Source organism: Balaenoptera acutorostrata, chromosome 14 (genome assembly GCF_949987535.1).
Source record: "Balaenoptera acutorostrata chromosome 14, mBalAcu1.1, whole genome shotgun sequence".
Lineage (NCBI taxonomy): Eukaryota > Metazoa > Chordata > Mammalia > Artiodactyla > Balaenopteridae > Balaenoptera > Balaenoptera acutorostrata.
Genome location: NC_080077.1, coordinates 75,024,761 through 75,050,951, shown reverse-complemented (window position 1 = coordinate 75,050,951; position 26,191 = coordinate 75,024,761). Strand labels below are relative to the sequence as shown.

General features: G+C 37.7%; 1 protein-coding gene across 3 annotated transcripts in view; it reads right to left on the bottom strand.

The window, feature by feature from the left end:
* The window catches only part of ME1 (malic enzyme 1), a 186,250-nt gene that overhangs the window by 103,586 nt on the left and 56,473 nt on the right, over nt 1-26,191 (bottom strand). For all 3 annotated transcript variants that reach the window (XM_057527582.1, XM_057527583.1, XM_057527581.1), the window contains exons 4-5: nt 12,379-12,454; nt 10,028-10,189 (exon numbers count right to left, since the gene is read on the bottom strand). In XM_057527582.1, coding sequence (XP_057383565.1) covers nt 10,028-10,189; nt 12,379-12,454 — 238 coding nt within the window. The remainder of the gene's footprint in view (nt 1-10,027; nt 10,190-12,378; nt 12,455-26,191) is intronic.

Sequence of the window (26,191 nt, the reverse complement as noted above, 5' to 3'; positions counted from 1 at the left end):
ATTAGGACACAGATGCACAGAGACAAAATACCACTGAAGGAAGACAAGCCAAGGAGAGAGACCTTAGAAGAAAATGACTCTGTTGATACCTTGATCATGGACTTCTAGCGTTCAGAACTGTGAAAAAATAAATTTCTATTGGCTAAGCCACCCAGTTTATGGTACTGTTACAGCAGCCCAAGCAAACACACACCATGTGATACATGCAGCAGTTTTTAAGACTGGAGGGGGCAAAAGGAACATTTACTCACATCTTTAGTAAAATATCAAGCTTCGATATTGGTCACTTTCTTAAGAAAAGGTATACGATAAACATAACTTCTATGAAAAGATTTGGCAACAACAGAAAAAAATAAATAAAGTATGGAATGCTCTTAAGAGACAAAGACAATTTACTTCAGGTAGAAGATAACTTTTATATAGCAACTGCTTCACAAGTAAATTAAAGAAAACGTGGACTATGAAATAATAGATGAAAGGTAAGATAAAAACACAAACATCCTACCTAAATAAATGTTTTGCATTATTAACTTAAAGAATAAGAGTATTTTTTAGGCAAGCACTTCTATGGCTCAGTTCCAGTGTCTTTGTTCTTTAAACTTCTTTTAGGTGTAAGCTGCAGAGATTGAAGGCAGGCAAGTGTGATTTAACAGCAAGTGAGGACTATCTTATCAATCAGCTGCTAATTCCTTTTCTACTTTCATTACTACTCAATATAGGTATTTATGATAAAAGAGGAAAACATTTGTAATTTATAAAAAAGGGATCTAGCCTTCATGAAACTTTGCTAAGTTATTCTGGCTAAGAAACTAACTGTTGTTAGCAATTGCTTTTGTATTTTTATTATGAAGTGTTAAAACTGGACAGAGATTCACAAAAGGGATGAGATTAAAAATTATGACTACAGGATATTTTGACTACAAGGACATGTGACTTGTCCTTTTGACTACAAGCACATGTGAAAGTGGAATACAGAGTGGCAATATAGAAACTACATTACATGTCACACAAACCCATCATTCTGTCATATTTCAGTGCATTAAGTTTTCTTTTTGTCTTCTCAGTACAGTAGCAGTGCAAGCATAAAGAGAATAAAATGTCGAGAGGTGGTCAAGATGGGGGAGTAGGAAGACCCTAAACTTACCTCCTCCCACAGACACAACAAAATGACAGCTCCTTACAGAACAAGTATCTAAGAGAAAGGCCTGAAGACTAACCAAAAAGATTTTCCACAAGTAAAGACATAAAGAAGAAATCACAATGAGATGGGTGGGAGGCAGAGATGACATAGAGTCAGGACCCACACTCTTAGGTCAGCCACCCACAAACAGGAGGGATGTCACAATCAGAGGTTCTCCCCAAGGAGTGAGGGGTCTGAGCCTACATCAGACTCCCCAGCCCAGGAGTCCTGCACTGGGAAGATGAGCCCCCAGAATATCTGGCTTTGAAAACCAGTGGGGCTTCTCTTTGGGAGAGCTGGAGGACTGTAGGAAACAGAGACTTGGCTCCTAAAAAGCATAAGCAAAATCTCACACACTCCAATTTCCAGCACAGAGGCAGGGGCCTGGGTCCAACACGCTTGCTGATCTTAGAGAGCCACCTAAAGATACAGGAAGCAACTGGAACTACCCTCGGGGAAAGAAGTAGTGGCAACAGCCATTTTGAGGAGCTCATTCTACCATGATAATACTGGCTCTAGCAAAGCACCATTCTGAAATCTTCCCTCTAGCCTATTAGCACCAGGGTCCAGGCCCCATACTCCAGCAGGCCAGCATCGGTCCCAGGCTCCCCAGCTGCACAAAAAGCCATGCAGGAACCCAGCCTCACTCACCAGCAGACTGGCAGCAGTCCCACGCCACCCTGGGTCACACAGCCAAACACACAGGAAGCCTACCCTCCCACCTAGTTGGCCCACAGCCACCTCAGGAGGCATGGCCTCACAGTCAATCAAGGAGGAAACCAGCCCTGCCTACCAGCATGCCCACAGTAGTTGGCCCTGCCAAAACAGAAGGATGCACACAGCCCACACAGGGTGTACCCCTAGAACATTTGGCTCTGGTAACCAGAGAGGAGAGTGCTACTGGGCCCCATAGGACATCTACATAAGGCCACTTCTCCAACACTGGGAAACATAACCAGTCTACCTACCACATAGAAAAAAACAAAAGAATTAGGCAAAACAAGGAAACAGAAGAATTTGTTCCATATGAAAGAATAAGCCATAACCTCAAAAAAAGAACTAAATAAAATGGAGATAAGCAATATATCCAATAAATAGTTCAAGGTGATGATCATAAATATGCTCACCAAATTTGGTAGAAAAATGGATGAATACAGTGAGAATTTCAACAGTTAGAAAATATAAAAATATAAAGAAGAACCAAACAGAGTTGAAGAATACAATAACTGAAATAAAAATACACTAAAGGAATCAACAGCAGATTACATGATAAAGAGCAATGGATTGGCGAACTGGAAGAGAGAGTAGTGGAAATTAACCAAGATGAACAGAAAAAAGAAAAAAGAATTGTAAAAAAATAAGGATAGATTAAGAGATCTCTGCAACAACATGAAGCATACTAACATTCACATTATAGAGGTCCCAAAAGAAGAGAGAGAAAGGGACAGAGAATTTATTTGGAGAAATAATAGCTGAAAACTATCCTAACCTTGGGAAGAAAACAGACATCCAGGTCCAAGAAGCACAGAGAGTCCCAAAGGAGATGAACCCAAAGAGGTCCACACCAAGACACATTATAATTAAAATGGCAAAAATTAAAGATAAAGAGAGAATCCTAAAAGCAGCTAGAGAAAAGCAACTTGTTACGTACAAGGGAACTCCCATAAGACTATTAGCTGACTTTTCAGTAGAAACTCTATAGGTCAGAGGGAGTGGCACAATACGTTCAAAGTGTTGAAAGGAAAAACCCTACAACCAAGAACACTCTACCCAGCAAGGTTACCATCCAGATTTGAAGGAGTGATAAAAAGTTTTACAGACAAGCACAAGATAAAAGAGTTCAGCACCACTAAACTGGCTATACAAAAAATGTTAAAGGGACTTCTCTAAGTGAAAAAGAAAAAGCCACAACTAGAAATATGGAAATTAGAAAAAGAAAAATCTCACTGGTAAAGGCAAACATACAGTAAAGGTAATGGACCAACTACTCATACAGCTAGTAGAAAGGTTAAAAGAAAAAAGTAGTAAAATCATCTGTATCTAACATAAGTAGTTAAGGAATACACAAAATAAAAAGATGTAAAATATGACATCAGACATAAATGGTGGGGGAAGGGATGAGTAAAAATGTAGGGCTGTTAAAATGCATTCAAACTTAAGAGATCATCAACTTAAGACAGACACCTATATGTAAGGTTGCTATATATGAATCTCATATAACCACAAACAAAAAACTATAATAGATACACGAAAAAAAGAGAAAGGAATCCAAACTTAACATTAAAGATGCTCAACACATCACAAGAGAAAAAAAAAGGAACTAGGAAAAACTATAAAAACAACCAAAAAGCACTGGCATTTTAAAATGCCAATAAGTATATACCTATCAACAATTACTGTCAAGGTAAATGAATTAAATGCTCCAATCAAAGACATAAAGTGGCTGAATAGATTAAAAAAAAAAAAGAACCATATATATGCTGCCTAAAACAGACTCACTACAGATCAAAAGACAGACAGACTGTAAGGGATGGGATGAAAAAAGAATTCTATGAAAAAGCTTGGATAGCAACAATTATATAAGACAAAATAGACTTAAAGACTATAACAAGACACAAAGCATATTACATAATGATAAAGGGATCAATCAAAGATGAATATATAACAATTAAAAATATATATGACCCAACATAAGGGCACTTAAATACATAAAGCAAGTATTAACAACATAAAGGGAGAAAGCGACAGTAATACAATAATGGTAAGGCACTTTAACACCCCACTTACATTAATGGACATATCATCTACACAGAAAAACAAGAAGGAAACACTGGCCTTAAATGACACATTAGACCAGATGGACTTAATAGATTTATAAAACATTCCATCCAAAACCAGCATAATACACATTCTTTTCAAGTGCACATGGAACATTCTCAGGACAGATCACATGTTAGGCCACAAAACAAGCCTCAGTAAATTTTTAAAAACTGAAATCATATCAAGCATATTTTCTAACCATAATGCTATGAGACCAGGAATCAACTACAAGGAAAAAAAGAGCAAAAACCACAAACGCGTGGAGGCTAAACAATATGCTACTAAACAACCAATGGATCACTTTAGAAATCAAACAGGAAACCAGAAAATACCTGGAGACAAATGAAAATGAAAACACAATGATCCAAAACCTATGGGATGCAGAAAAGCAGTTCTCAGATGGAAGTTTATATTGATATAAGCTTCCCTCAGGAAACAAGAAAAATCTCAAACAAACAACCCAACCTTACACCCAAAGGAGCTAGAAAAGGACAAACAAAACTCAAAGTTAGGAGGAAAGAAATCATAAAGGTCAGAGCAGAAATAAATAAAATAGAAACTTAAAAAAGAAAGAAAGAAAGAAAAGAAGAGATCAATGAAACTAAGAACTGGTTCTTTGAAAAGATAAACAAAATTGATAAACCTTTAGCGAGACTCCTCAAGAAAAAAAAGGGAGAAGGCCCAAATCAATAAAATCAGAAATGAAAAAGGAGAAATTACAACCAACACTGCAGAAATACAGAGGATCATAAGAGACTATGACAAACAAATAAAATGGACAACCTAGAAGAAATGAACAAATTCCTAGAAATGTGCAATCTCCCAAGACTAAACCAGGAAGAAGTAGAAAATGTAAACAGACCTATTACCAGTTATGAAATTGAATCAGTAATTTTAAAACTCCCACCAAGATCAAATGGCTTCAACAATGAATTCTACCAAACATTTAGAAAAGACTGAACACCATTCCTTCTCAAACTATTCCAAAAAACTGCAGATTAAGGAACACCTCCAAACTCCATCTATAAGGCCAGCATCAGCCTGATACCAAAATCAGATGAAGACATCACGAAAAAGAAAATTACAGGCCAATGTCACTGATGAACACAGAAGCAAAAATCCTCAACAAAATGCTATCAAACCGAACCCAACAATACAGTAAAAGGATCATACACCACGATCAAGTGGGATTTATCCCAGGGATGCAAGGATTCTTCAATATTCACAAATCAATCAGTGTGATACATCACATTACCAAACTGAAGAATAAATATAATATAATTTAATATAATTTAATTTAATATAATATAATCATCTCAATAGATGCAGAAAAAGCTTTTGACAAAATTCAACACCTATTTATGATAAAAAAAACTCTCCAAAAATGGGCATACAGGGAACTTACCTCAACATAATAAAGGCCATATATGACAAACCCACAGCTAACATCATTCTCAGTGGTAAAAAGCTGAAAGCATTCCCTCTTAAGATCAGGAACAAGACAAGGATGTCTACTGTCGCCACTTTTATTCAACATAGTTTTGGAAGTCCTAGCCACGGCAATCAGAGAAGATAAATAAATAAAAGGAATCCAAATTGGAAAAGAAGAAGAAAAATTGTCACTGTTTGCAGATGACATGATACTATACATAGAAAATCCTAAAGATGCTACCAGAAAATTCCTAGAGCTCATCAATGAATTTGGTAAAGTTGCAGGATACAAAACTAATACACAGAAATCTCTTGCATTCCTATACACTAACAACAGAAGATCATAAAGAGAAATTAAGGAAACAATTCCATTTACCATCACATCAAAAAGAATAAAATACCTAGGAATAAACCTACCTAAGGAGGTAAAAGACCTGTACTCAGAAAGCTATCAGACACTGATGAAAGAAATTGAAGATGACACAGATGGAAAGATATAACGTGTTCATGGATTGGAAGAATTAATATTGTTAAAATGACCATATTACCCAAGGCAGTGTATAGATTCAATGCAATCCCAAGGGCATTTTTCACAGAACTAGAATAAATAATTTTTAAAATTTGTATGGAAACACAAAAGACCTCAAATAGCCAACACAATCTTGAGAAAGAACAGAGCTGGAGGAATCAGGCTCCCTGACCTCAGATTATATTAAAAGCTACAATAATCAAAACAGTATGATACTGGCACAAAAACAGATGCATAAATCAATGGAACAGAACAGAGAGCTCAGAAATAAACCCACACACTTGTGGTCAATTAATCTATGACAAAGGAGGCAAGAATATGAAATGGAGAAAAGACAGTCTGCTCAATAAGTGGTGCTGGGAAAACTGAACAGCTACATGTACAAGAATGAAATTAGAACATTCTCTAATATCATACACAAAACTAAAATCAAAATGGATTCAAGGGCTTCCCTGGTGGTGCAGTCGTTGAGAATCTGCCTGCCAATGCAGGGGACACGGGTTCGAGCCCTGGTCTGGGAGGATCCCACATGCCGCGGAGCAACTGGGCCCGTGAGCCACAACTACTGAGCCTGCGCGTCTGGAGCCTGTGCTCCGCGATGAGAGAGACCGCGATAGTGAGAGGCCCGCGCACCACGATAAAGAGTGGCCTCCGCTTGCCACAACTAGAGAAAGCCCTCACACAGAAACGAAGACCCAACACAGCCATAAATTAATTAATTAATTAATTTTTTTAAAAAATGGATTCAAGACCTAAATGTAACACCAGAAACCATAAAACTCCTAAAAGAAAATGTAGGTGGAACACTCTTTGACATAAATTATAGCAAGATTTTTTTGAGTTTGTCTCCTAAAGGAAACAAAGGCAAAAATAAACAAATGGGACCTAATTAAACTTAAAAGCTTTTGGTCAGGAAAGAAAACCATCAACAAAACAAAAAGACGACCTAATGAATGGAAGAAAATATTTGCAAATGATATAACCAATAAAAGGTTAATATCCAAAATATATACACAGCTCATATTAAAAAAACAACCCGATTAAAAAATGGGCAGAAGAAATGACTAGACCTTTTTCCAAAGAAGACATAGAGATGGACAACAGACACATGAAAAGATGCTTAACATCACTAACCACCAGAGAAATGCAAATTAAAGCCACGATGGGATATCACTTCACACCTGTCAGAATGGCTATCATCAAAAAGACCGCAAACAACAAATGTTGGTGAGGATGTGGAAAAGAGGGAAGCCTCGTACACTTTTGGTGGGAGTGTAAATTGGTGCAGTCACTGTGGAAAACACTATGGAGGTTTCTCAAAAGACTAAAAACAAAACTACCAAATGACCCAGCAATTCCACTCCTGGGTATATATCTGAAGAAAACAAAAACACTAATTCGAAAAAAATACATGCACCCCAATGTTCATAGCACCATTATTTACGATTGCCAAGATATGGAAGCAACCTAAGTATCCATCAACAGATGAATGGGTAAAGATGTGGCATATCTATATATACAATGGTATACTACTCAGCCATAAGAAGAATGAACTTTTGCCTTTTATAACAACGTGGACGGACTTGGAGGGTATTATGCTAAGTGAATTAAGTTTGACAGAGAAAGACAAATACTGTATATCATTTATATGTGGAATCTCAAAAATAAAACAAACTAGTGAATATAAAAGGAACAGAATCATAGATATAGAGAACAAACTAGTGGTTATCAGTGAGGAGAGAGAAGGGGTGAGGGACAAGAGAGGGGTAGGAGCTTAAGAGTTCAAAACTACTATGTATAAAATAAATAAGCTACAAGGACATATTGTACAACACAGCGACTATAGCAAATATTTTATAATAACTGTAAATGGGATATAACCTTTAAAAACTGTGAATTACTATGCTGTACACCTGAAGCTTATATAATATTGTAAATCAATTATACTTCGATTAAAACAAAAATAAAAAAGAAACCCTATGGTACCCAGGAAAACCATTTCTAAGGGGAAAGTTTATAGCTATACATGCCTACCTCAGGAAACAAGAAAAATTTCAAATAAACCATCTAACCTTACACATCAAGGAACTATAGAAAGAAGAAAGAACAAAACCCAAAGTTAGTAGAAGGAAAGAAATCATAAAGATCAGAGCAGAAATACGTGAAATTGAGACTAAAAAAAATAGAAAAGACCAATGAAAATAAGGTCCTTTGTAAAGATAAACAAAATTAATAAACCTTTGCTCAGACTCATCAAGAAAAAAAGAGAAAGGGCCCAAATATATAAAATCAGAAATGAAAGATGAGAAGTTACAACAGACACCACGGAAATACAAAGGATCATAAGAGATTACATGAACAATCACATGCCAATAAAATGGACAACCTATTAGAAACTGATAAATTCCTAGAAATTTATGTCTCCCAAAAACTGAATCAGGAAGAAATATAAAATATGAAAAGACTTATTACAAGTAATGAAATTAAATCAATAATAATAATAATAAAACTCCCAACAAATGAAAGTCCAGGACCATAAGCCTTCACAGGAGAATTCTATAAAACATTTAAAGAAGAGATAACACCTATCCATCTCAAACTATTCCAAAAACTTGAAAAGAAAAATATGCTTCCAAGCTCATTCTACAAGGCCACTATCACCCTGATATAAAAATCAGACAAGGATGTCACTCACAAAAAAAGAAAATTACAGGCCAATATCACTGACGAACATAGAAGCAAAAATCCTAAACTAAATATTAGCAAAACAAATTCAACAATACATTAAAAGGATCAAACACCATGATCAAGTGGGATTTATCCCAGGAATGCAAGTATGGTTCAATATCTGCAAATCAATGTGATGTAACACATTAATGTGAGATACCACATTAACAAATTGAACAATAAAAAAAATCATATGATCGGGACTTCCCTGGTGGCACAGTGGTTAAGAATCCGCCTGCCAATGCAGGGGACATGGGTTCAAGCCCTTGTCCGGGAAGATCCCATGCCGCAGAGCAACTAAGCCCGCACGCCACAACTACTGAGCCTGCACTCTAGAACCCATGAGCCACAACTACTGAGCCTGTGTGCCACAGCTACTGAAGCCTGCAGGCCTAGAGCCCATGCTCCACAACAAGAGAAGCCACCACAAGGAGAAGCCCTCACACTGCACTGAAGAGTAGCCCCCCCCTCGCTGCAACTAGAGAAAGCCCATGCACAGCAATGAAGACCCAATGCAGGCAAAAATAAATAAATAAATAAATAAAATTTATTTTTAAAAAAAGAAATCATATGATCATCTCAACAGATGCCAAAAAGACTTTTTACAAAATTCAACACCCATTTATGATAAAAACTATCAAAAAGTGGGTACAGAGAGAATATACCTCAACATGATAAAGATCTTATTTGACAATGACATTCTAGACCTAGCTTTGATATTTGCATGCAACTTGAAAAGTCTATCTTAACTGACCATTATTTTTCATTTCTATTTCATAAAATTCTACTTTTAATTTATAGTATCTATCACTCACAACTAATCCAAATATTAGCAATTACAGATGAGCAAAAATATGTACTACTTGATATATAACTTTAAGATTCTAAAATATCGATGCAGGAAAGAGAAATGCTAAACTCCAAAACATCTACCACAGACTCAATATAGATTTTTAGAACAAGATTTCAGACTGACTAAACTTAATAAACTCTTTGGGATTAGTTCCTGCCTAGTATAAAAATAATAATTTTTTTAAAAGTAACAAGGATATCCTAAAGTAAAACATATACTTTACAGAATAATGGTGTAAGTGCTCATCAAAGGATACTAAAACACTAAAGAAGCTGCTAAAAAATTAATCACATTACAGAAAAGGGGAATGGGAAAGGAAAAGCGAAAGAATAATTTCTTTATAAGAGTTGGGGGATGGGTTTGAGGAGAGAGAAAGAACCAAACAAAAAAGATGAATTTCATTAAGTTCCTGAAATAATCTCAAAATGCAGAAATATGGTACTATTTTTTAAGGTGTATAGCTGTGTTATAGACTTAAATTGTTTACCTCATTTTCTGTTCCCACGTCCAGCATGACAGGCAGACATTGTTGAGGATTCACCCCTCCACAAGCTGTATACAGAGCCAGTTTACCCACGGGGATGCCCATCCCATTGCAGCCAAGGTCTCCCAGGCCAAGAATACGCTCTCCATCAGTCACCACAATAGCCTCAAAGAAAAAGAAAAAAATATCTATTAATAGATGTTTGCAAATTCTGGGACATAGTTCCTACTCTCTGTTTCTGAAGTTAATATTTATGCAATGAAATACTAAGCTGTCAAAAAGCATAAATTGAATATACATGGAAAAGATTTTATGTGATCATTAAGTGTGGAAGACTGGGGAGAATAAATAAATTTGATATATGCATTTTAAATGTATTTTTAAAATACATATATATGATTGTTTGGTTGTTGAAAAAAGAAGACAAGGTATGCCCATAAAGATTCAAACAACTCAAATAACTCAGTCTTCAATCAGGAGGAGTAAGTGGGCAGAGTACAGGTAAATAAGAGCTCAAACTGGGAACTAAAGTGAACCTTAGAACAGCTTTGAAACTAGTCACATCCACTTTGAGTACCATTAGGGGAGAGTCCATGGTTAAATCATCGCTCAGGAGTCCCCGGTGCTCTGATCTTCAGTTTATGCATCCTCCTAATTTCACAACAATGTTGTGATCCATCCTCTTTAACTCCTATAACACTGGATACTGTTCTACCACCTTTGAAATATGCCAAGCACAGTCTATTACTACTCTTACCTGATAGTAGAGTACCACTAGACAATGAATTTTGTTTAGTTTATTTCTAATCATCTTGAATATCTACAAAGCATACATTTTAATCATGTGGAGATTTTAATGCTAAGTACTTTGTTATCTTTATTGAAATTAATGCATCTATCATCTTTGTTCTGTGATTCATGGCCATTACATGAATTTAAGCAAAACCAATTTTGTGAGACACAATTTATTAGATTTTCTACAAACTGCTACACTTGTCATATCCATGGAGCCTAGAAAACATGTCGGTTATTTGACCTTAGATAAACTGATGAATTAAAGCTTCTGTTTCTTATTTATAAAAATGCGAATGATAAATGTACTTTTCAGAGTAGCTGCAAAAAATTAGGAGCCAACTCTGCTGTGCTCACTACTGTGCACCAACATCTAGCACAGCGTTTGGCACAGAGTAAACAATCAAAAACATTAATTAACTGAATAAATCTATGATTCAACACAATGAAATCATGATAAACAAAGAACTTACCACATTACCTGGTACATTAGAGTTCTCAAAAAAATTATAGATATTAGTACTATTATTATCATAAGGACTAATGTACAGAGTCATAGCATTTTAGAAGCAAAGGGGAATCTGGAGTACATTCAGTCTACCCCTCTTACAGATTAGGAAACCGAAGACAAGAGAACTGAAATAATTTGCCTACGGTGATTTACCTCGTTAATATCAAAGAACCAGGACCCGAGTGTGTTAACTCCTAGTGCAGTGTTTTTCTACCACAATATAATGCAGAACGTATATTTAAAAAGTTTGAGGGCTTTTCATTTAGTTTTCTGTTCACCTATATTATGCAGCTCTTAAAGACCTGCCTGAAAAGTAAATATGTACATGTATATATGTACTTTTAACTAACTTACAAGTACATACATACATTTCACCCAAAAGTGGGGGAACCTTATTTTTGCATATTCCGTAAAGTTGATCTTTGTCAAATTTTCCGTGTCTCATTGAAAAGGGTCAGTATGTTAGGCTGTTTTGGAGAAGGCAACTTGAGATACCTGCATTCAATTCCCACCACCACCATGCACCACTATGCAAGCCACCTGAGACTTCCTTTCCTCATGGAATTATCATGATACTACATGACTTAATCCAGGTAAAGTGGCTCACTCAGAAAGCTACCAAACGGCAGATACTATTATTATTCTATTTTCACTAGCTCACTCCCAGAGGGGAGTCAGGTGAGATACTTCAGGCCACCACGATAAAGGAAATGGATTAAGATTTTTGCCTACCTTGATTCCTCTTAGTGGATGATTAAACACAAAAGAAAAAGGAGTGTGCTCAAAGAAATTCAGACACTACTTCAACATTTTTTCAACACTTATCATAACTTACAATGAATAAAGAAATACTAAGAAATCTGATGGAAATAATGGTGAAACTTAGAATCCAAATGGTATCAGAATAAAATGAATCCACTATGCAAAAATCAAAGGGATATAAATAGAAAAGCTGGTGAATGCTACATCGTATGGTGAAAAGTGTCAGCCTGTTATGGGACAGGAAAAAGAACAAATGTGCCACAGTGGGAAAATGTGATAACTAACTTACCTTGATGACATCTTCTGGCCATGCATTAAGAACAGAAGCAATATGCCCTCGATCATGGATACTAATAAAGAGACCTCTGACAGGAAAAAAAAGGAGTAATTTCAATTTACTTCAGACTTGTCACACTATCACAAACTTTTTTTTAAATTTTCAAATCCATGTAATATATCTCCATTTTTATCAAACTAGTGAAAATTATTTCCTTGAACACATATGGGGCAAGAATCTTACAAATAAGGGAGAAATTATTTTAAATGATATATCAACATCTACAATAAAGGTAGCTTCATTTTTATATTACATATTCTTAAATACTTTTTAATTAAAGAAATATTCACTATTTTTATACACAGAGAATTTAAATAGCATTATCATTTCCACACGTAGATATATTCATGGTCTTCATTAAATAAGATAATACACGTAAAAGCAATTTGAAAAACAGCATGAAGCATATGTACATAGGCATTTTCAGTGTATATTCCATTATTACGTATTCACAGTGTGAGACAAGACCCCTATGGGGAGGACTGAAGTGAAAGACACACGCTGAGCAGTGCTTTCATGTGGAAGTTACTTGGGAAACCCTGAAACCGAGCCCTCTCAAAAAGAAGTTCCCTTACCAAGTTTATGATTAATCTCTCTAGCCAAAACTTTATTCTTTTCTTGTCCCCTCTAACCTCAATCCTGTGCTAACTGAACACCAATCAACCAGAGTCAGGTGCTAAAATTCATGTTGTTGATAACATAGTTGATGTACTAAAACTGTTATTATAGATATCATTATTAACATACAAACAATACAAACTGTTTCTCCAGGGCAAGATGAGCTAACAGACCTCCAAGCCACAGACCACCTGGCCAGAGAACCCTGAACCAGAAGCATCCTGACTCCCAAAACTACAATTAAGAAATGTCACAAGACAATGATCAAAAGCCCAGCCTCTATGTTCTTCCCCTTTAAAAACACCCACAACTCAAAGACCAGGCTTGTCTCCCACCTCCTTGCTTGGCGCCCTGCAATAAACCCTTACTTTGCTGCAAACTCCCCCACTGGCAGAGTTCGGTTTCACTCGATTCTTCGATTTGTGGTCTCAGTTGTTTGCAGCTCTGTTCTTCAGACTCTCAACTTTAACTCTCAGTCTTTAACACTGCTCTCTGACAGCCCTGCATTTCCTATGAAAGCTTAACAAGGAACTTTAAAAATTAAAGTAAGAAATTTGTAGATGTCTTAACCTCATTTAAAAGTGTTGCCTTAGGGGGCTTCCCTGGTGGCGCAGTGGTTGAGAATCTGCCTGCCAATGCAGGGCACACGGGTTCGAGCCCTAGTCTGGGAGGATCCCACATGCCGCGGAGCAACTGGGCCCGTGAGCCACAACTACTGAGCCTGCGCGTCTGGAGCCTGTGCTCCGCAACAAGAGAGGCCGTGACAGTGAGAGGCCCGCGCACCGCGATGAAGAGTGGCCCCCGCATGCCGCAACTAGAGAAAGCCCTCACACAGAAACGAAGACCCAACACAGCCAAAAATAAATAAATAAATAAAAAATAAAAATAAAGGAATTCCTTAAAAAAAAAAAAAAAGTGTTGCCTTAGTATCGTTAAATACGACTCAAATGCAGAGCACCACACACGACAAATGTACAGCCGAAAGCACTGTTTATGGCCACCACCCTTCTTCTCTCTCTCCTTCACAGCAAAACGCTTCAAAGACTTGTGTATTCTTACAGCCTTTATAACCTTACCTCCCATTCTCTCTTCACCCTGTTAATTAGGCCTTTCCTCCTCACTTCTCCACGAAAACAGCTCTTCCCAAAGTCACTGCTGACTGACATCTGATAAAGTCAAAGGTCAGCTCTCAACTCTCACCCTACTCGATGTCCCAACTGTGATTGACGTGGCTTTCAGTGTCTTGTCCACAATGAAGATTTTCAAACTTCTATCTTCAACCGAGACCACTCCCTTGAGCTCCAAACTGTAAATCTAACTACATGCCTAATCCCTCTCATCATTCAGGCCTCAACTCAAACCTGAGCTCCTCAGACAGGCCTTCTCTGATAACAGCGGTCCAAGCACCTCCACCCTAATATTTTCCCCAGTGTCATTATATGTATAAAGCATCTGAAATCCCCTTAACTATTTTCTCATATGTTGGCTGTCTGTCTCCTCCCTGCCACCGCCCCCCAGGACACATATACACACAAAGCAGCAAGTTCCTTACGTACAGTGACTATTTTGCTCACATTTGTAAGCCCAATGCCTGTAAGTGTGCTGGTACATAGTATCTGTCCAACAATATGTGCTGACTTCGGTGCTGAAAAAATAAGCCTTCCATATTCAAAAAAGGTTTTAAGTACAGAAAACATGAAGTAAACCCAGACTTATTATGACTTATTAAGTAACCAAAAATTATATTATGATAGTAAGTACCACAGGCAGACTACTGATGACTGTCTGATTCAACAAAAACATTAATTTACCAAGTTGGCACTAAATTGTATCCTTTCCTGTTTATTTTTTGCTGTTTCATATGAAGTTATTTTGTTTCTCCAAAATGACTATAAGCTCTTTGTAAGTTATATATTTCTTTTGGATCCCTGTCATACCCAACTATGCAATCAACATTTAAGATCTCAATAAATGTCAAATTTAAATGAAATATGGCTGGACTTTTCAAAGAAGGCAATTTTGTTGAATTATCTAAGATGTTCTTGGCAATATACCATTAAGTAATGCTCCTTGGGAACTTGTTAGTTAGCCAAGGTTTTCCAAGTAACACTGGTCTCAGGAAATAGTATCATTCTTTTTAAACAAGACGGACAATGAATTTACTAAAATTTGCATCAATTAAATGCCAAAGTTTATTAAACAAATATATGAATACAACTTCAGTTGGAGAGCCATTTGGACACCTGTAATCTCTTGCATTCAGCAGATTCATTTGTACAAAAGTGCTTACTCTTGGAGAGAGCTCAATAAAATGAAGAATCTGTAATGTTCCACCAAAGTCAAGCATTTTGATAGAATAATTTCTAAAACTTCCTGGAATGTCTCCTTGATCAGAAATCTAATGAGATATCCAAAAGTGTTTCAGCACAGAAATGACTCATGCTTCCTGGTATAAAATTGGATCTGAAACATTAATCTGAACATATTTAAATATATACATATTTATAAAATGAAAAGTTTAGACAAGAAAGTTATTTATGAATGATATTTTTAAATGAATGGAATTACAATAAAAACCTTTTCTTGGTCCAATTTCTTGTTGATCAATTTGTTTAAAATATTTAATCTTTATTCAAAGTATATTAAACATGCCAATTAAAATACTCATACTTTTGTGTCTATTTCATGTTAGAACTGAGATAATTTTAAAATGTGGATCATTTTCTCATATACGCAGTTCAAACTTTTCTCATAACCTCTGTCACTGTATATATTCCACTCTCAAAACAGATTTGTTAGATAATATTCTTACTTCATGTTGTCTCACATAACATCTCTAATGAAATTCATTTCATATCAAAATAGAGTTCATTTTCTAACATGCAACTTTCTATTGTAACTAGACTTATATTTTCTTATGGAAATGGGTTCATGACTCTCTCCTGACCCAGTGGAGAACGCAATCATTCTACAGTTTTCAATAATAATCCTCTCTTGCAGAAACTGAAGAAAATTAAACCCCATATTTTTCACAAAATTTGAGTATGCATTAGTGAGCTCCAGGAGTTAACCTAAAGTTGAGTTATACCAGCAGGTCTGGGCTGATGAGAAAAGACATACTAAAGAAAGCTAAATTCAGGTAAAATGGAAGTCAGGAGAAACCTAGATCAGGAGAAACCTAGGATAAAGATGCAGAGTTAAGAGTCATATGCCTAGAGTTGAAAGGAATGGAAGAAATTACTAAAGGAGAAAGAAGAGAAGGTCAAGGAGAAAACATTACAAATTAGTACCTATACTAGAAGAATAGGATGACTAAGAAGAGTCCACGAGAAAAAAACAATCTAACAGGTAGGACAACCAGTGTTTCTAAAGTCAGGGGAAGTCAACGGAGGAAATGTTAAGAAGGCATGTGTCAAGAAGACATACAGATGCCCAAAAAGCACATGAAAAGATGCACATCATCACTAATTATTAGAGAAACACAAATCAAAACTACAATGAGGTACCACCTCACCTCAGTCAGAATGGCCATCATTATAAAGTCTACAAATAACAAATGCTGGAGAGGGTGTGGAGAAAAGCGAACCCTCCTACACTGTTGGTGGGAATGTAAATTGGTGCAGCCACTATGGAAAACACTATGGAGGGTCTTCAGAAAACTAAAAATAGAGCTGCCATATGATCCAGCAATCCCACTCCTGGGCATATATTCAGACAAAACTATAATTCGAAAAGATACATGCACCCCTATGTTCACACCAGCACTATTCATAATAGCCAAGACATGGAAACAACCTAAATGTCCATCGACAGATGAATGGATAAAGAAGATGTGGTACATATATACAGTGGGATATTACTCAGCCATAAAAAAGAATGAAATAATTCCATTTGCAGCAACATGGATGGACCTAGAGATTATCATACTAAGCAAAATAAGTCAGAAAGAGAAAGACAAATACCATATGATATCACTGATATGTAGAATCTAAAATACAACACAAATGAACATATCTATGAAACAGAAACAGACTCACAGACACAGAGAACAGACTTGTGGTTGCCAGTGGGGAGGGAACGATTGGGAGTTTGGGATTAGCAGATGCAAACTATTATATATAGAATAGATACACAACAAGGTCCTACTGTAGAGCACAGGGAACTATATTCAATATCCTGTGACAAATCATAATGGAAAAGAATATGAAAAAGAATGTATCTATATATAACTGAATCACTTTACTGTAAAGGAGATATTAACACGACATTGTAAATCAACTATACGTCAATAAAAATTTTTTTAAAAGGCATGGATCAATATTATTTTATCCTTCAGTAAATGCTTAAAAGAATTCTCCCAAGTATATTACAAAGAATCATTTTTTCGGGACTTCCCTGGTGGTGCAGTGGTTAAGAATCCACCTGCCAATGCTGGGGACACAGGTTTGAGCCCTGATCTGAGAAGATCCCACATGCCACAGAGCAACAAAGCCCGTGCACCACAACTACTGAAGCCCATGCGCCTAGAGCCTATGCTCCGCAACAAGAGAAGCCCGCGCACCACAACAAAGAGTAGCCCCCGCTCACCGCAACTAGAGAAAGCCCGCGCGTAGCAACGAAGACCCAACGCAGCCAAAAATAAATAAATTTATTAAAAAGAACCCCCCCCCTTTAAAAAAAAAAGAATTGTTTTTTCCTGAACTATTTGAGAGCTAAGTAGCCAGCATGATGCCTCATCATTACCAAATAACTGAGTGTATTACAAACAAAAATATTCTCCTACATAATTATAATTATAATCAGAAAATTAATACTGATACATTACTATCATATAATCTTCAGACACCTTTCACGTTTCACCATTCGTCCTTCATAACAAAAGAGCCTAGTTCAAAATCCTGCGCTGTAATTAGTTGTCATGTTTCTTGGTCCTGTTCAACCTAAAACATTTCCTCAGTCTTTCCTTGACTTCCACGACCTTAATACTTTTGAAGTTATAAGTCAGTGTTTTTGTAGACTGTCCTTCAATCTGGATTTAGGTGGTGATTCCTCATGATTCGATTCAGACCATAACATCTTTTGCAGGAAGGTCACGGAAGTGATGCTGGCTTCTTCTCCCTGCATCCTATCAGGCGGCGCTGTTCCTGCTTCCTCCCATTATTGATGATGTTCACTTTGATCACTTGATTAATGTGGTGCCTTCCAGGCTTCCTCACTGCAAAGATGCTCTTTTTTCCCTTTGTAATTAACAAGTATTTTACGGGAAGATTCTTCAAAACTCTGTAAATACCCTATTCCTCCATTCAACTCTAAAATTATTCATATCAATGTGGGCTTGTGTTTGTTATTTTACTCAGTAGGTTCTAATCTGCTGCCAACATTATTTATTGAGTGCTTACAATGTCCCAGATTTGGCCAGAGGGAGCCTCTTCAAGCTGGCTCCTATGTCCTTCCGACACATCCCCATCATTCTTTAAGCACCTCCTTGCTTTCTGGTATGACAGGTTCCGAGCTCATCTTTTGCTTACCCTGGCCCAGCCCTGGGATCAGCAATTTCTCTAAGGCGTTCCGGTTGCTTTTGGCAGAGAGCAGCATTGAGGTCTGAGTGCTGGCGGTGCTCCTTGTTACTGGGGTGTTGTGGCTTCCAAGCCGACCCAACGGGCAGAGCTAGAGAATACATGCGTGTGCACACGTACTCTACATGTGTACACACAGACGGGTATGTACACGCACACATACACATCTTATGTATACCTATTTATTTCTATAACTATCCATTCATCTATCTATTAACGTTAACAGTTAATTATAACTTTTGGTTGGTTTTTTTGTTTTGTTTTGTTTTAACTTAAGAGAATTCAGGATTAAGCAGCCAGTAAATTAAATCATGGTATTTAAGTATTAAAAAAAAAAAACAACCCATATTGAAAACCATAAATTCACACCAATGCCTCCAATTCCACCAACAACACAGGGTTCCTTCTATTATTCTCCCCTGTTCTCATTTGTAACAACTTTCTCCTAGAGCGAGAAACCTACCTCCCATCGTGCTTAATATATTTCCTTACTTGATGGGTCTGCCTGTGTGAAGCCAATCTTGTCCCCTCCCGCTGTGTCACACCCCACTTACTTCCGCTAAGATTCCAGCCTCTGAAGTAGGCAGCCCTCCCACACGGATGCCCTCTTTGCCCCGCTGGGGCTCTGACACCTGGCGCTGGACCGCTCTCCTACCCAGATCCTCCCTTCCCCTTGATTGGCTCCCACCCCTGAGCCAGGCTGCCCTCCTACACAGGTGTTCTCGACCCGCCCAGGCTCCAACACCCCATGCTGGGCTCCCAGCCCTTTTAATCAGAGACAGGACGAGTGTGAGACAGAAAGAAGTTGCAGCCTGACTGCTGCTGTTATCTTTGAGGAACACAGAAAAACTGGTGCTAGACGTGCAAAAAAGAAGCTTTAATTATCCACAGCTACTGGGGAAATATCAACCCAGATCCCATCTTTACAGATGAAGGATTTTTATCCCTTTGCTTATCATACTGGTACAAATTCGTTTCTTAATTTCTCATCTTTCACTTTTGTTTGTTGTTGTTTTCCATTTATTTATAGTAAAACGAATTGATTTTTCTCCTTTCAGATTTCTTACATTTCTTTTAAGTATACAAAGTCCTCCCTCATCAATCATGTTCCTATATTTTAATTTTTTTTCTAAGTTTGATCCAGTTCTTTAAATCTATCGGAAATGTCACTGTAGTCTGTGATGTGAGGATCTAACCCACATCATACTTTTCCAAATATCACACTTGTAACAACTTTCACATTTGTAACAACTGCAATGATAATCTTGTGAATTCCTTTTGTTTATTGCAGAAAATGTTTAAAGCTCTATTTTTAGTCTCAATCCTCCTGAGGAGTGACAATTAGTGTGGTGGGCAGATTTCTAAGATGTTACTATATAACTACATTTTGACCTCATTAATGTCTCCTGTCTTTTGGTACCTGCTTTTATTTTTTTCCTCCAAATTAGCAGTCTATCCTGATTGAACTTCCTTCTTTATTCAGCTAGATTTTTATCTGTTCTGTCAACCATTCTTAACTCCCTTGACTTTTTCTCTTCCCATCACACCCTTGCAGAAAACCTCCAAATCTAAATCAAACCACCTGCCTTCTCCTTTCCGCAAGCCCTACTGCAGAATGCCGCTTGAGACGGGCACTCAGCTGGGTGTGTTAGATCCGCTGAAACCTCGCGGCGTCTCCACTGTCAGCCAGGTCCTCACAAAGCATGACCTCCCCAAGGACCTTCTATTGGTTTTTCTGAGATTGTCCATGAGAGCTACTTCCTTTCTCCCCCCTCCCCCATCCCCACCCTTCTATACTCTCATCAGATTCACACACCATTCTTCACTCGGAAGACAAAGTAGAGACTTCCAGCTTCCAGCTCTCCACCTAGAAACTTCCTTCCACTGTTCACTATTCATCAGTGAATAAAGCGTATCTCTGTCCTCCTGCGGTCACGCTCTGCCCTCTTCCCGGTCTGTCTCACAGTCTCCTGTTTCTGCTTAACCCTTAGATGCTGGCACTCTCCAGGCTCCGAAACAGTTCTCTTTTTCACTCTCATGCATAGTGAAGGCCTCTGGACCCTGCTTTGTTCCCACCCTTGGACTCATTTTCAAGGTTCACTTTGCCTCAGCTTCTGCTGAATATCTTATCTTTTGGCTTTATCTCCCATTTTTTGGTCCCTTCCTTTGCTCTTGGCATTTGCTCAACTAGTTCAGCCTGAGAACGATCTAGTTTCCAACTCTGGATGGTCTTTAAAGGATTCCTTTAGGCCTCCCTCCAATGCCCCCGGCTGCTCTTCGCTGCTACGCTAGCTCCTAATTGCTTATCAGAGACAGTGCAAGTGTTACCTCCTCTTGGAAATATTTCCTGACCGACATTCAAGCTGAGCTGGAATGTCTCTGTAATCCCACAGACCCTTGCTGCTTTTCTGTAACATAACACATCATATTGTCATATAATTTTTCACTTTCTTATATGTCCGTCCTATTAGATTATGAACTCTTGAAGTCAGGAATTCTACATTTCTCACAGAAAAAAAAAAAGAAGTGATAGAATATAAGTAAGAAGAAAGGGGGAAAGTAGTTCAGATATGATTCTGGCACTAGCTAACCCAATGGTGGGGAAAGCAGTACAGCAAAGAATCTGGGCTGGAGAACACCCAGGTGCTATGTGGTCGATGTATATAATTTCGGAAGTCTTCTGAAAATGACAAGGCCAAGGACCAGACCGAAGAATTCGCAATTTATGGGGAAAGGCCCTGGGAAAGTATAGCAAGAACCAGAGTCAATGCCCAGTTGTAGGACTTGGAGCACCTGCGGCTAAGCGATCAGCAATTTGAGATCTTAGTGTTAACATGGGGGCAACGGATTTTAATGACAGCAAAAGACTTAAGAAATAATGAGAGAACCAACTGACAGCTTCAGAGCCACTAGGTCTGAGGAAGAATCACAAATTATAAGATCACATCAGCTTTGGAAGAAAGGTAAATAAGGTGGTTTAAGCGCCTCGGACTTCATTCTGGTTTAGCTTCGAAATAAACGTAGGAAGACACAGAGTCTATAGGTTGGGAGGGACCCAGTGGAAAGGTCAGGGGCCAGTGGAAGGTGACATCCTTGTTACTGAACACCAATTTATTATACAAGTAAAAAACTTTTTAATTGAGATTAGAAGAGAAAGGTAGATTTCCAATTTCCTCTGGTCACCTACTTCCAAAAGTAAGGTTTTGAGGTGGTTTTTTTCCCATATAACATCCTAATATTGCTAACATGCATGACATTTTTCTTTGGGTAACTATTTGATTTTGCTCTGCAATGATAATCTTGTGAATTCGTATTCGTTTATTGCAGAAAATGTTCAAAGCTCTATTTTTAGTCTCAATCCTCCTGAGGAGTGACAATTAGTGTGGTGGGCAGATTTCTAAGATGTTCCCAAGATTTCCCGTCTCCTTGGTGTTCACATCCTGAATCATCCCAGGACGGTGCACATGACGGATATTACTCTGCTTAGGTGACAGGTGGATAGAACCGTTGGGCCTCAGGTAGCAAGGTCATCTGGGTGGGCTTGTACTCTTTAAAGGCAGAGAATTTCTCCAGCCGGTCACAGAAGGGGAAGTCAAAGGTTCAGAGTGAGAAAGGCTCCAAGCACTGCTTCGAACTTAGAGGACGCCAAGTGGCAAAGAATAAGAGCTACTTCCAGCAGCTGAGAGCCGTCCCTGGCGAACAGCCAGCAAGGAAACAGACACCTCAGTCCTACAATCACAAGGAACTGAATTCTGCCAAGAATAAGAAGCTTGGGAGCAGATTTTTCTGTAAGCCCCTGGATGAGTACTCAGTCTGGCCGATCCTGTGATTTTAGCCTTGTGATACCCTAAACATAGACTCAAGCATACCATGCCAGAATTCTGACCTTCAGAACTGTGAGCTAACAAACAGATGTTGTCTTAAGCAGCTAAGTTAGTATTCACTTGTTACACAGCAATACAACCCTAATGTAAATAGTATGTATATTAAAAAGTAAAATTCAGATGCTCATTCCACCATTTATCATAGATTCATATTTATTTTATGAAAGACATGACACAGGGCTAGACACCAGGGAAAATACAAGAGGACTATCTACGTATAGCTGAATAGCTCTGTTGTCACTTCTGTGACCCAATTACCAATGCACAGCATTATTTAGCAGAGATGTCTATAGTTTCCAGAAATTAAAAGTGACTCAGTACTAAGGTTGATACTATTCTTTCAAATGGTGGTAACATGCTAGCTATTACAATTCAATTTTTGGAATTCCAAGAAGAAGCACAGGCAGTATTCTTTTAAAAGAATGCAGATACAGTGTGGTAATGTCCTCAGATACTATGTGACAAAACAGGAACATTTGGGCAGAAAAAAGAACCATACATTTGGGAAAAAAAATTTTAAGTTAAGAAATAATAACAACTACGTTATTATAACTTACTGTTCATCTAATCCAATGCTATATTATGGATATTTTACAATATTTTATTTCAAGGCCGTTAGTGGGCAATGAATAAACAACTGCCTTCAGGATGGGTGAAGGTAACAGCAGTAAGGTTGGAGGCCAAAGGCGCCTTCAATGTTATCACTAATTTTTTTAAAAATCCAGCAATCCCACTACTGGGCATATACCCTGAGAAAACCATAATTCAAAAAGAGGTATGTACCATAATGTTCATTGCAGCTCTATTTACAATAGCCAGGACATGGAAGCAACCTAAAGGTCCACTGACAGATGAATGGATAAAGAAGATGTGGCACATATATGCAATGAAATATTACTCAGCCATAAAAAGAAACGAAATTGAGTTATTTGTAGTGAGGTGGATGGACCTAGAGTCTGTCATACAGAGTGAAGTAAGTCAGAAAGAGAAAAACAAATACCATATGCTAATGCATATATATGGAATCAAAAAAAAAAATGGTACTGATGAACCTGGTTGCAGGGCAGGAATAAAGAGGTAGACACAGAAAATGTACTTGAGGAAATGGGGTGGGAGGGCGAAGCTGGGGTGAAGTGAGAGTAGCATCAACATGTATACACTACCGAATGTAAAATAGTTGGCTGGTGGGAAGCAGCCCCATAGCACAGGGAGATCAGCTCGCTGCTTTGCGATGACCTACGGGGGTGGGATAGGGAGGATGGGAGGGAGGCTCAAGAGGAAGGGGATATGGGGACATGTGTATGCATATGGCTGATTCGCTTTGTTATGCAACAGAAACTAACACAGTATTGTGAAGCAATTATACTCCAATAAAGACCTATTAAAAAAATAAAAAATAAAAAAATCAAATGTGATACAATGTTAACAAATGTCAACTCTAGATGATGGATACATGGGTATTTGTAACTAGTCTTTGTAATTTTCTTACATTTTGACTTTTTTCAAGAAATGATTGTATTTCCCATCTTTTAAAGTGAAGTAAATGTAAATACATTTCTCTTTGTGCAGAAGGAAGATGAGTGATTTTTTTTCAAGCTTCGACAGCTACTTAGTAGCAGAAGTGGAACAAAAACTCTGATCTTGTGACACCTAGAGCAGTGGTCCTTCCATCTTACTATGAGATGTAAACTCCTTCTAACCACGAGTACAAAGGGTTATCCTATACTATAAACCATTTGCGTCTACAGCCAGCTGACCAGCAAGAGAGTGCATGAGGTAGAGCCCAGGTGACCAGGCTATGTGCAGTCAGGGTTTCCTATTCACAGGTAAGGGGTCTGGGGCCAACCTGAACACAAATAGCTCAACGTACATCATGATGGAAGAGGAGAGCCATGGACTAACGACCAAAGCAGGAGGGTTGAATATTGGGGAAGTAAATCAACTGCCTAACAAGAAGGTCTGAGAGTTATGAGAGGTAGAAACAGAGTGGATGGGAGAGTGTAGCGATATGGATCATGTGATGACCTTTTGGGAACTAATGGTCCTTTCTGTGACATTCCTCTTGGCTTGACACTTTCTCCTTGCCAGGGAATAAATCTTTAAAGTGGCAGAACTATGGCATGAAAACCATATTTTAATGATTTGCACAAATATATTAATAAGCTTGGTTCCCTAATTAACTATTTTCATGTGCTGTGCATTAATAATATTTAATTATTAATTCTATTACTTTTCTGGCCTTTATACATTTTCAATTTTTGTTGTAGTTAGTCCTCCAATTCCAAAGGAGTTACTTAAATATTATTTTATAATGAATTAAAATACAATAAAGTTACTTATGTTGATCTCACAGTTTAGGACATCAGTTTATGTAACTGACACACATGACCATTTAATGAGTAGACCATATCATACTTTTTGGCTTCCTACTATAGAAGGGCACTGGGTAGGAAGAGGAGTTTTAGTCACAGCTACGAAACTCTAGACCAGTCAGTTAACTCTTCTCGTCTCACTAACTTACAAATAAGAAAGAAGATTTGCTCTAGAATGATATTAGTAAGCTGTGTCTCAATAGTCTCTGCATCTATGACATTGTCTTTTCTAATCCTGAGGCTGCAATAGAAAGAACTTTCCAACTTTATTTCTTTTTCTTCTGCAATATATATATAGCTACCAGCAGAACTACAGGAAATTTGAATGGAGAAACTCTTCTTCTAGAGAAAACAGACTTTAAAAAAAAATAGAAATAGATATATGCTTTATAGAATTTTCTCCTGTGACTTTTTTCCCCCCACTTTTCCTGGTAGTTTCAGGCACATCGTTAAGAATCAGGTTGTGTAGGGCTTCCCTGGTGGCGCAGTGGTTAAGAATCTGCCTGCCAATGCAAGGGACATGGGTTCAAGCCCTGGTCCAGGAAGATCCCACATGCCACGGGGCAACTAAGCCCACGCGCCACAACTACTGAGCCTGCGCTCTAGAGCCCGCGAGCCACAAGTACTGAAGCCCGTGCGCCTAGAGCCTGTGCTCCACAACAAGAGAAGCCACCGCAATTAGAAGCCTGCGCGCAGCAACGAAGACCCAACGCAGCCAAAAATAAATAAATAAATAAATATTTAAAAAAAGAATCAGATCGTGTGTGTCATTACAAGAAGAAAAACGAGGGATGATGAGTGGGAAATCACAAACCTATCCAGCTGTCAGGAGACCAAACAGAACATGTCATAGGAACTTTCATTTCTATGCCTGACACCAAACTATGTCAAACACAGGCAAACATGTATACACTCTAAGTACCTACTGAAGTGAACTGAGATGTTTGTTTCATGCTTTAAAAAATAACCTTAATTTAGAGGATTTTGGCTGGTTAGATTATTTTAAAGCAATTCCTTAGTTTTTCCAACAAGTCAATGACCTTATTTTCCCCTTTTATGTAAATACAAAGGCTGCCATCATATAAAGAAGATATTTTTGTTCCTAAGCTGGAGATAATATCTTCCATTTTTGAATGACTGGTAGAAAAATGACCCTTCTATTTCCTAAGGTGAAAAATGTTGATTATTATTAATGTTACAGGTATGTATTTTTACCACAATTGGTGATAATTTTTAAGACTGTTTCATCAAGTGTAACAAATGGACTACTTTTCCTTTTGTTCAATCCATCAGTACAAATTGATAATATTGTGAT